The sequence below is a fragment of the Taudactylus pleione genome, unplaced genomic scaffold, assembly GCF_031769625.1.
Source record: "Taudactylus pleione unplaced genomic scaffold, aTauple2 ptg000113l, whole genome shotgun sequence".
In the NCBI taxonomy this organism is placed as follows: Eukaryota; Metazoa; Chordata; class Amphibia; order Anura; family Myobatrachidae; genus Taudactylus; species Taudactylus pleione.
In genome coordinates this window covers 13,632,330-13,645,046 of record NW_028284515.1, presented here as the reverse complement: position 1 = coordinate 13,645,046, position 12,717 = coordinate 13,632,330, and the positions used below count along the sequence as shown (strand labels likewise).

General features: G+C 40.8%; 1 protein-coding gene across 1 annotated transcript in view; it reads right to left on the bottom strand.

Moving 5' to 3' along the window:
• The window catches only part of PLA2G4B (phospholipase A2 group IVB), a 106,247-nt gene extending 94,602 nt beyond the window's left edge, over positions 1-11,645 (bottom strand). The window contains exon 1 of the mRNA XM_088471251.1: positions 11,620-11,645. Coding sequence (XP_088327377.1) covers positions 11,620-11,628 — 9 coding nt within the window. The 5' untranslated portion in view covers positions 11,629-11,645. The remainder of the gene's footprint in view (positions 1-11,619) is intronic.
• Between the last annotated feature and the right edge of the window lie 1,072 nt (positions 11,646-12,717).

Below are 12,717 nucleotides of genomic sequence, written 5' to 3'. Positions count from 1 at the left end.
GAATAAGCAAGAAATAATCAAAACTCTTTTGCACAGTAAAATATTAAGTAAATGAGGATGCAGGGTCGCGGACAACCCTGTCCACACCTCCCAACGGGACATAGACTACTCACCTGGACGGCCAGGTAAGTCCAGGTGAGAAATGTATGTCCCGGAGGGAGGGGGGACAGGGTAGTCAATGAACCGGCAGAGGGGGAAGTGCCGAAGCGGAACCCCCTGTGCCGGTACCTGCGCACGCCCATGACTGGCAGAGGGAAGTCCTCAGTGGGAGAAGTGAAATAGAACATATCAGCGTTCTGATATGGCCAATGCCATAATACATCATACATTTTTATATTGGAGTTCTCTTATTTTACATAGCAAGATAGATAGCACACACATTGTTATGAATATTTTCCGCATAAAAGTCTGCGATTAATGACTGACAAGGCAGTGCTATACAGGGGAGCATATGGTCAAACACAGATTAAGGGCCAAATGTAATAGGGCGAGAGTTTAGAAAATGTGAGAGTTTAGCAGTAATCTCACACTATTACATTGGTCGAGTTGTATTTTCAAAATGGGAAAACATCTGGATGAGAGTTTAAATCGTGAGAGTTTTTTTGAGTCTGAAAAACATGGGAGTTTGCATCTTCTCTGACTCTATTACATTGGCCGAGTTTAAAAAGTGTAAGCGTTTACTTTCAAATTTTCTAACCTCTCACCCTATTACATTTGGCCCGGTATGTATGGTTTCAATCAGGCAGTAATTTACATAGATCAATTTAAAAAAAACAAAGAGGTCATATTTGCGCCCTTAAACATTAAGTAATATTATGACAACATTTTTGACACTGCTACATTACATAGAACATTCATCCTAGTACCTATGGTGTGAATAAGATAATACACGGTTTCTATCAAGAACCTGACCTGACCATGGTATTACGGTCACTCTCTGATGCATCATTAAAATACTACTGTCATCAGTATTTGTCCTTTAAATTGTCAGTAAAATATATTTTTAAGGGTTGCCAACAATGATCAAATGGAGGCCTCTAAGACCAAGGGGCGGATTTAGAGTGGCATACGGCTGCGACCGCTTTAGCTTATTTTGCCATAATGTGTCTGTGACTTAATGCTAATACCTGCCCTTCCCAAAGTATACAAGTGTGCATCTGACTGTGCAAGGTCTGGGCGCCCACTTTGTGCTTGGTGCATCTTTAGACGCTACCATCGGACCTTGCACCTGCCCCGTGCTAGGTGCAGATTCTCAACCAGTTATGCGACACTCCCATAACACGACCCATCAGACAGTACATCTCCGTGCATGTGAATAGCCACCTCCCAGTCACCAGCCAGGAATGCCCAGTACATGTTTGAGACTGTGGGCCTGATTCAGACCTGCTCGCAAGCGGGTCGATTGTCCCCCACTGCGCATGCACCAGACCTGTCCTGCGACTGCAGCTCAGACGTTATGGGTCTCGCTACAAGATGGGGCGGCTGTTGATGGTGAGTGACAGCTCGCCCCCTTTTGTAGGCGGGGGGGGTGGCTGCACAAACGCAGGCGCTCCCTTAGGAACGCATGGCGTTTGTGGGCGGCCTTACTGACATCACTAGTGATGTCAGTAGTGTACTTCCTGCTCTATTGGAGCAGGAAGCACACTTGGGCTTGCGGGAGCCGAGACCCTACCACAGGGTCTTGTCGCAAGCCCGATGGTCGTGATATTCGTGACAGACTCCAGGCCGCTCGCACAAGCTGTGGGTGGTCATCCACAGCTTTGCGAGCGGGCTGGAGAAAAATACAAACAAAACAAAACACGCCCTGATTCAGAGCGAGCGGCTCTGAATCAGGCCCTGTGTCTCTCAATTCCACCTGCGGTTATGTGCGTAAACACTGTGGGATGCATGCGCTGTGCAATTGTTAGCTACTTAGTTGCATACGCTATGCCGATATATACGCAAGTGGATGATGCGTTTCAGCTATCAACCATTGCGTACATATTGGCATTGCATGTGACTCAGACCTCAAATGTGTATATATTTTAAGCCAAGGTTACATATTTAGTACAGCAGTAGTAGAAGTGGATATCCACTAACCAGTCACATGGTTCACATTCACCACAAATGTCAACATACCCAGAATGCCGACAGTTAAAGTTAGGAGGGTTGGGGTTAGGCTGCGGGTAGGGGGGGGTGGTGTGAAGGGGGATTCAGTATGATTTACCGCCGGCCGCATGATAAATCTGTTATTGAGCTATCCACATTAAGTGTGTCTTTTAAGTATTCATAAGCTTTAAATGTGTAAAATTACAAAGAATGATTTCTGCAGAGCTTTGAGCTGAAGAACCTTGACTTCAGCAGATGTGTCCTTCTTCTAAGATAACGTTATGAATAAGACTGTGTATCCTTAACCCCCCCTAACACTCCCACATGTACAAATAAAATGCTAACAAAGACTGCTATAGTGAGATATAATATGTGAATATTCTGCTATGTTGCAGTTGTATGTATACTGTGTTTTTAATTATTGTCGACAAGTAAATAGAACCAGAGAGAATCTTGAAGCCAAGTGTGGTGGTGGTGATTCTGTCTCCTGAGGTCTCAGTAATAATTCAGGGATCTGACATACACTGATGAACTTAGGCTGGTGATTCATCACAATAGATTAGTTCTGATCTATCACTTGGAGCTTCCCACCGAGATTTCTAACCCTGATCCGTGGACGGACACGTCGGGAGTGACCGGGACAGTGTATTCTAGTTAAAACCCGGGATGAGTACTTTTGCTCAAACTGGACTGCACTTTTTTGGGAAACTCCCGTGTCTGTTTGGGGATTCAGGTAAGGAAATCTGTGTATCTTAGATTCTTGATTTTGTTTTAAGTTTTGGGTTTTGTTTTATAAAATGACATGTCCAATGAATCTTTAAAAATGTATGCAACTAATAATCCTTATAGATTTACATATGAGAAATGTAAATGTGTTATTGTGTTTAACAGTCTGATAATTTGTTTCCCTGATTAGTATAAGTATTGTCCCTTGATACATCTTGTGATCTTTATACTTCCAGAGTGAATAGACATAGAAGTACATTTTATTTGTTAGTAGGTTGCCATATTGATGGAGATGATCTCCAGACTATAGTATTGGGATTTGTTTATAACAATTTTGCCAATCAATCTACATCCCAAAGGTACGGTGATAGTGTCCCCAGGACTACTAAGGAGTCCTACCTTAGTAACAGAAATGGTACAAAAGAATCTGTGTCTGGTTTGTGCCTCTAAATAGAAGAACCGAGTACTGGGTAGAGTTTAGGTAAAACCTACCAGGTACAGAGTGGAGTTTGGATAAACCCACTGGGTAGAGTTTTGGTAAAACCTACCTGGATAGAGGCTTGTAGAAGCCACACAGAGCAGAGTTTAGTAAACCCGCATATACTTACAGTGTCAGGTCCTGGGGTGACAGAAGGAATGGAAATGACACACTTGATCCGATTAAAATTACAACAGATATGTAAGTTACATGGGCCCCTGCATAAAGAGTATTAAACCAGATCTTGTTAAAGAAAGATTCACAAAAAAGGGAATAAGAAATTAATTTGTATGTACCTTAAGGATTATTTTGAAGTATCATCTGTAAGGACAGTAGGTCTAAATTGTTCAGTAAAGAATATTGCTAAAAAAAAGTAGCTATGCCCCGATACAGACTATAAAGCATGCGATGATTTGGATTGTGATGCTGTAAATTGTACAGTTTGTAAACTGAAGGAATCATTATACTGATCCCAGAAAAGATACCAAAGATTAGAAGACAAATACATAGAAATGTGAACATCCTCGATTAAATTATGAAGAGTGCTAAATTGTTTAAAATGTAAATATAAGTGCATGTACAAATTGCAAAAGGTAGATTTCAGAAATATGTTAAAATATTTCAGTTTAATCCTACGTGTTCGGGGACGCCCATACAATATAATGGTTACGTTTTAAAAGAAATTGATTTTAAATCAGATGCTGAAGTTTTGCTTATTGCGTGTCTGGGAATTTCATTTGTCTCCCTTTAAAACACTCTGAAGGGAGGGGGAGGGAGTGAGAGCTTGTAATGTACAAGGACCTTCAGAATAAAAATGTGTGAGGATTTCTCAACTGAGTAAACAAACTGTTAAAATCCATAAATGAGAATTATTGAGCTTAAGAAGTAGTTAACGTAAAAGATACATGAATTAAAGTGTATATTCAATGACATTTAAATATGAGGTTAATGAGATATTCAAAAATGTGAAAGTATGACATAATTGTTCACAAAAAAAAGCTCAGTGCAAAATCTCCGTTTATGCTGAGGTTTGTCATTTCACCAGCCAGCAAGTAAATCACAGTTGTGATTACTTTAATACGGGCCTTTGTTTTGTTGCAAAATATGTTTTTATTTTGCTATAGACATTTGTTTTAGTGATACTACATAAATATGTATGAGTGTTGTATGGTTATGGTATTACGGGGACAGTGTAAGTAATGCTGTCCACCTCTTCCTTGATTCTACACAAGTTATTTATTAAGCTATTGTTATTTACATATATGTTACCCATAATGAGTATGTTGGATTGTAGCATTGAAGTGTTAACAATAAGTGTTGAAATGTAACAATTATTGAGAAGATAACATTAATAACATAAGGATTGTCCTCATCTCAGTAAACCTATGTGTATGTGTATTAGAATAGAACACGCATAGCCAAACAATCATAGGAAGATACTGTAGCCCTCAGAATCATCTACCTCTCAATATGACCAGTCATAGAGTCCTGCAATATATTGTGTCTATCTGGGGCTACTAAGAATGTTATTCAGTTCAAAGTAATCTCACCAGAACATTTGACCTCCTCTATAGTCCCGACCACTAGCTTGGATGGTCAAATACAGTATTTAGAAAAGACAAATTCTTTGCAGATTATTGTAAATAATGGTGTAATAGTCTCTGATGACTGCCCACTTAATCTGCTAGGGGCAGATCTATTGTCAGCATTAAAATGCCACAATAGAATACAAAGATGGGGAAGCAATTTTAGCTTCTAATCTAAGACTTTTTAGAAAAATAGCCTTTGTTACAAGTAACACGCATCAAGAGATCTCATTAATGTTGTCAACATTGAAAGTCTATACTGAAATGAGATGTTTGCTAAAGTCCCTGATATGTACGGGCACAGGGTAAAATAGATATAAGGCTACTGCCCATTTAAATTAAACTTAAAGCTAACTTGTATGGCCAAATAAACAATACCCTTTCAGATCAGATCAAGTAACCACATAGGTAGGTTACATGAAAGTAGGGGTATTTAAGGAATGCTGTTTCAGTTGAAACTTGCCTTTGTTCCTTATTAAACGGAACACGCCAAATGCAGATGGATCGTTCTCTTTTAAGATTGGCTGTGTGCCAGTGCAATCATAATCGTTCTGCGATATGTGGATGATTTAGTGTTGATTCAGAGCAAAATTGTTTGCATGAAATAATAGTATTACTGAGTATTCTGCACAAGCAAAACTTTTTTCTAAAGTATTTAAAGATAAATTGCAATCCATATAGACAAAAAGTTGATTTTTTAGGTCATCATATATCAGTGTAATTTACAAAGCATATGTCCAGACAGCTTAAAGCCTTTTTGGGCTTATTTACATATTGTAAGGAATGAATACTTTATGTGAATAAATTGTAACTTTGTTATAATGCAAACAAGGGATTGATACAACAGGATCCCCTTGCATTAACATATGAATTATTTGAAATTTATTTTACCTGATTATAGTAAGCTGTTCGTACTGTTTAGTTATGAGTCTAACTCACATGTTTAGGGGGTCATTGAACAATCACATGGAAACTCTTGGCACCTAGACATTGTTAAATGCTGACATAGTGTTAGGACACCCCTTAACTCTTAGAATATCACAAATGAGTTATAAAATTTAAAGCTTAAAGAAAGCTTTTATCTGTTGTTAATCTTACAAAGTATGAAGTAGCTTTGTTGTACAACTAATATCACTCTTAAAGGTACAATGTTGAAACCCTGCGTCATCATTACTTTTGCAGGTTTCAAAATATGGGAGAGTATTAGTGATAATATACAAGTAAATAGTGACAGTGTCAAGGAGGACACTGAAAATATACAAACTTTTTATTTTTTAAACTAATGAAGCAGGAATCATTGTCCTTATTTAATTTTTCAAATGTTTCTATTGAAGATGGAGTTCCATACACTAGATATGTTGGCTACATCAGAGCACTGTCTACAGCATTCCAGTTATCGCAAAGGCTTGTGATAAAAATGAAGGTACACTTGAGAGACTACACCTGAAGCTGAAGACAATAGACTGGTAGACCAGGCCGCACGTGTTGCTGCCATAAGTCACTGCTCCCAAGGGCAATCCACTTATGTGGTAGATCCCGACCTTAAGATTGACTTAAGTACTCTCACAAAGCTCCAGGTACAAGCTCCAGAGGCTGAGGAAAGCAAAGCTAGGAGCTAAGGATAAATGGTGAGTGGGGGGAAGGTCAACGTTTAGGTCTACCAAAAACATTTTATCCAGTTGTAGCCCAGATAATGTATGGCGAGGTGCACTTGGGGAAGGACACAATGGTGGCTATCACCAACCTAATTGGATAGCTCCGGGTTTTGCACAGACAGCACAGGCTTGTATAACAGGATGCCTAACATGTGCATTGAATAATCTGGGTAAGACTGTCCCAACCCCTTTGAAAAGTACTCCCCAGACTCAGTGTTCCTTACAAAGGATACAAATTGATTTTATACCACTGCCCAAATGTTCCGAATGTGATGTCCTCTTGTATGAGCCTCATCAGTCACTAGCCCGGAGGGTAGGTGTGTTGGAGGGCAGATGCAAAGACAATGGCCAAGGTATTTAAGAATATTATTTTCTCCAGTGTTACGAAAATCATGATTGAGGTCATTTGCAGATATGGTGTACTATGTATCAATCTTACAGAAACAATTAACTAAAATACATAGGTGTTTTCTTCTATTCCAGTCCTTTTATCTTGATACAGGAACCCCGTTTACAACCAGGAAATTGGCTAATAATTTGGAAATATACCTGGAAGACTACTGTGCCCAGATTTGAAAGTTTATTCCAAATCCTGATGAGTACATTTATTTCAATGAAACTTCATGGGAAGGACACCTGCATATATGTCTCCGATTGCAAAGTCTTCATCCGAGGGGAGTGGGAGTAATTTGATATTGTGAATAGATACATGTTCCTAGGCCCCAAGCCTGACAAAGGCTTGTGGAAATGTATATTTTGCTTTGCTTTGTTATAAAAGTTTCATTTTAGCTTTAAAACTTTGAGTTGTTATCACAATTATTAAGCTGAGTAACTTCATATATAGTGTTACATCAAGAGATGAAGCAGTAACAATATCTAGACTCAGGGCCTGATTCAGAGCCGGACGGTATTTGCGGACGGTCGTTCCTAAAAAGGGGCCGGCTATTTAAATTGAGGCACGCTCATTGCGGTTTGTTGACGCCTCTATGTCTGAGCGAGCGAACGAAAAATGCGCTCGCTATTTTGTAAAGACGCCCCTTTGCCATTCGCACCACACGTCATCTCCGGCATTTATTAGATTAATCGGGTACATCGAAAGGCATCTGAACTGCTCGCAGTGCTTGTAGTAGGTTTATGCTACCGCAATCACTGCGAGCAGTTCAGGCTAAAAGACAACCAAGTGACATGGTCGATGACGCTCCTTTACTAATTATGCACTCCCATGAAACGCCCTTTTTACCATTAGGCACGCCTGCGTTCGGATCTCCACTCCCCCGTTTTCAAGCACCTTCCCCTGTTATCACCCACAAACGGTACATTATGTCAATCAAATTAGCAGCCCCTCGCTGTTTTGCGAGTGCTCGATTTCCGACCGCAATGACTGGTTTACGCATGCGCATTACGACCCATACGCATGCGCAGTTGTGTGAACATCGCTCACAGCGAACGAGCGGCCGCTTACGAGCGGCTCTGAATCAGGCCCTCAGTGTATAGTCTGTTCACCATATATTTATCCAAATTGTTTGATAATATTACAGATGAAATATTTGATGTATTTAAAATGATCTCTAATGAACTGCAAAGTAAAGTAAAGGTTATGGGACAGTTTAAACTAATCACTGCTTGATAAGATGTGTCTTATAGTGAGACTAACCGACTGTAATGTATATAGTTGATTACTTTTCTGACCTGATACATGGATACGTGAAGAACATCAAGGAACTAAAAGGCCAGTCTAGGAAAACACATGGTAATCCAGAGTATGATCTTGATGATAATGAATGTTTTTCCTAATTAAACCCAGTTAAAAGGTCTAATGAATTTAGTAGATGGATATCATGAATTCTTTCACTTATTGATAAAGGTTTAGCTTTGTTTGTAATCATTTAGATTGCTATAAAATTTGCTAGTTTTCTGATTAAGAAGTTACTTACACTTGACTGTTGTTTCTCCAAGGAAAAAACACTAAAGGCCTTGATGATGACTCATTGAGGATGACAAGCAAACATGTGGACAATGCAAGACTTATCATTTCCCTGAATATTCATGACAAGGTGGACTGAATAAAAGACAATTAGAGACTGAGGACCGTGGACTTGCTTTATGGGGAATGGAACAATGCGCAATCCTATGTATAGATTCCTGTAGATGGGACTTGTGCATAAATGTACCTATATTTAGTATAGCAAGATCGTGTTCTGCTTAGGTAGATAGTATAGAGTAAAGTTATGAATAAAAGATGGGAAAACTGATAAATCTGTTATTGAGCTATCCACATTAAGGGCCTCATTCAGACGCGGTCGGAGGATGCAAGCGGTCACTCAGAAACTGGGCGGCCGCTTGCATCCTGACCGCCCGCCTCTGTTTCGGTCGTTAGGCTGTGGGTTTACACCCACAGCTCTAACAACCGCTAGGGCGATGGTCGCGATGGTCTTAGACCATCGGGGCTTATGACGAGACCCTAGAGTAGGTTCTCACTTGTCGTAAGCCCCGGAGAGCTTCTGGCTCTGTCAGAGCCAGAAGCTCTCCACTGACATCACTAGTGATGTCAGTGGGGCCTCCCCCAAACGGTGGGCGTTCGCCTCCGTTTGGGCTGCCACCCCCCCCGGCCTGCCTTCCAAACGGGGCGAGCTGTCAATCAACATCGACAGCTCGCCCCCTTTGGAAAGAGACCCGCTACGACTGGCGCTGTCGGACGTAGCGGGTCTCACGCATGCGCATGAAGGAGCCGGCTCCCTCGTGCGCATGCGCACTTGACAAACATCGAGGCGGCCGTGCGGTCATAGACCGTACGGCCGCCTCTGAATGAAGGCCTAAGTGTGTCTTTTAAGTATTCATAAGCTTTAAATGTGTAAATTTACAAAGAATGATTTCTGCAGAACTTTGAGCTGAAGAAACTTAACTTCAGCAGATGTGTCCTTCTTCTAAGATAAAGTTATGAATAAGACTGTGTATCCTTAACCTCCCCTAACACTCCCACATGTACAAATAAAATGCTAACAAAGACTGCTATAGTGAGATATAATATGTAAATATTCTGCTATGTTGCAGTTGTATGTATACTGTGTTTTTTATTTTTGTCGACAAGTAAATAGAACCAGAGAGAATTTTGAAGCCAAGTGTGGTGGTGGTGGTGATTCTGTCTCCTGAGGTCTCAGTACTAATTCAGGGGCCTGACATACACTGATGAACTTGGGCTGGTGATTCATCACAATAGATTAGTTCTGATCTATCACCCGACAGAGGAGGAAATCCTGATCGTCCTTAGGGTAAGTATAACTAACCTAATTCCCCCCCCCCCCCCCCAACCCTCCCTTAGGGGTGCCTAATCCTAACCTCCCCTCCACCAAGTGCCTAACCCTAATCCCCCCCCAAATGCCTAAACCTAAATCCCCGGGGGGTGCCTAACCCTAACCCCCCCTTCCCCTAGTCTAAACCTGACCTCCCGGGGGGGTGCCTAACCTAACCCTCTCGCCCCCCCCCGCGTGCGGCTGTCCATGCCCGGATTACCTTCGATCGGTAAACCGGGTGTCGGGTTCCCGGCATAGGTCTAATCTAATGACAGGCGTCGGGACATTGACACCTGTCATTAGTGCCTTGCCGGGAGTAGACAGTCGGGAAGCCGGCGGTCAGGATTATGTCCGTTGGCTTCCCGACTGCTTCCCGTGAGGGGTGTTAGGCACTAGAGGTAGGGTTAGGGCAGGTATACTCACTGGAACGCTGGTGTTGCAGAAGACTCCGCCGGTGCTTACAGTCACTGCCAGGACCCAGAAGATGATGCTGGAGCTGCTGCTGCCACCAGGACCAGGTAAGTAACCGCTGGGCCACCAGGGATGTTAGGTCGACATTCTATCATATCGACATGTCATCCATGTAGACATTATAAATATCAACTTGGTCACTGTCAGCATAAATGCTGCATGTCGACGATCTCAAATTGACCTAATGCAAGTCGACATGAGAACTGTCGACCTAACATGCCTAATCCATAGAAGTTGGTTTGCCATACCACCATTTCTCCTACTGCTTCAATTGTAATACTATCCAATTCCATTCACTTACATTACCACTTCAAACACTGAACAACAGAATATAGGACCATAAACGCAGACTAATCATGAATATACACATCTATTAATACATAACTAAATTATTGTCTCCAATTAATGATGACTAATATGCATTTAGAAGTAGGCATTAAATATGACTGATTACAAGTCATTATCAGCGTATTCCATTCCTGGTCAACAACATTCTTATATAATATGTTTTTTTTACTAGATAACAAGTAAGCTCAGACCATTACAGTTATAGAGAAAGTAATTAAACAGCAAGTAAAGTCACTATTTCACATTTGTATTTTATGTCTAATAGGCGGATCTTTCATATTTGGCCATACATATCAGTTTGGCTAATTCTGACTGGCATCTGCCAATATTTGTGGTTGTGAGTGAGATACCAGGAAGGAGGTAGAGTCTGAGGGGAAAACATGTTGGGGAGCACATGATAGGGCCCTACAACTTCAATCACGTTGTGCCTGACAGCTCAAAGCCCCATGGCACCATGACTGTGATATCATGGTGCTAGTCATGTGACCATGCAGCTGCAAGTATGTGATGAGGTATTGACATTTCTTGAATGAGAAGACCACTGCCTCACCCCACCATGATATGCAATGCTCTAACTTACAGTAATATAATTCCTATAAACGTGATGCACTAGCATACACCCTCAAATAAAAATGTGACTTTTATGTAAAAAATAAATAAAATCTCTCTCTATATACACTAAAGAAACAGCTGAGTGGCAGGCACATCATTTGTAGACAAGTGGAATGAGACTGCTTTGATATTATTCTGTCTTTGGGGTCCATTTACTAAGCAGTGTTAGGAGGCAGAGTGAAAAGTGATAAGGTGCCAGCCAATCAGCTCCTAACTGTCATTTTTCAAACACAGCCTGTGAGATGGCAGTTAGGAGCTGATTGGCTGATACCTTATCACTTTTCACTCTGTCTCCTAACACTGCTTAGTAAATAGACCCCTTTATGTTTTAGCTTTATCACACGAAACGCATATTATAAGATTACCTCTAACATGTCTTCACTTTCACCCGTCTCCCCTCATGCAGCTTAGAAAATCACTTATATATTTTTCTCCAGCAGATGTGAGGAATCCATAACCTTTATGTCAGAGTGGGAAAGTAGTCCCTACTTACTGCATAATGTGTCCAGTCACGAAGCTAAAAATGTTGTAAACAAAATTCCAATGGTGGAAACCAAATAGCACCTTATCTTATAACATCAGGGGGGAGGGGGGATTCAGGGGTATAAACATGGATGGATGATTTACACCAGAAGTAATAGACATACACAGCAGTAAAAAGCTAGCTCCAATTAACGCAAATATATATTTCAAAGGCTTAGTCCCTAAGGGTAATTTTTATAAAAAAAAAAATATATATATATATATATATATATATATATATATTGCTTTTGTTTCCTGACATTACTCATAGTTGAAAACAACAAATAGAATTCGATAGTGGTTTTTTTCTTTAATGGAAACGGACTGGATGTCCACCTAAATGTATTTCTATCTTTTAGCCGATTCAAATTAATTAACAAGAGGTGTTGCTAATCGCAACCAATCAGATTACAGCTATCATTTATCTAGCAAATTCTATAAAATGATAGCTACAATCTGACTGGATGCTATAGGCCAGTGTTGGCTAACCTTGACACTCCAGCTGTTGTGGAACTATATATCCCAGCATGCCCTGCCAGTTTTAGCATGCCCTAATAGCAAAACTGTAGCAGTGCATGCTGGGTTATGTAGTTCCATAACAGCTGGAGTGTCAAGATTAGCCAACACTGCTATAGGCAATACCTGCACTTGTCCTCTCTAGTAGGTTTGATAAATGCTATATTTTCAGAAAGGATCTGCTGCAGTTTATGATGTTTTTTTTTTTTTTGAGTTTTGGGACTTCTGATCAGCTCATTATCATCCTATAGTGGTCAGTAGCCGACTCCAAGCATCCACATACTTAGCACACATGGAGGAGTATTTTACAGCATTCCCTGTTCACTGCGTCATTGCTGTTGTGCAGGAAAGTACAATAAAACTGAAATGCTATGTATGCTGCTTATGCTTTAAGCTACACCAGGCAGTAGCTTCCCAGAGCCAGT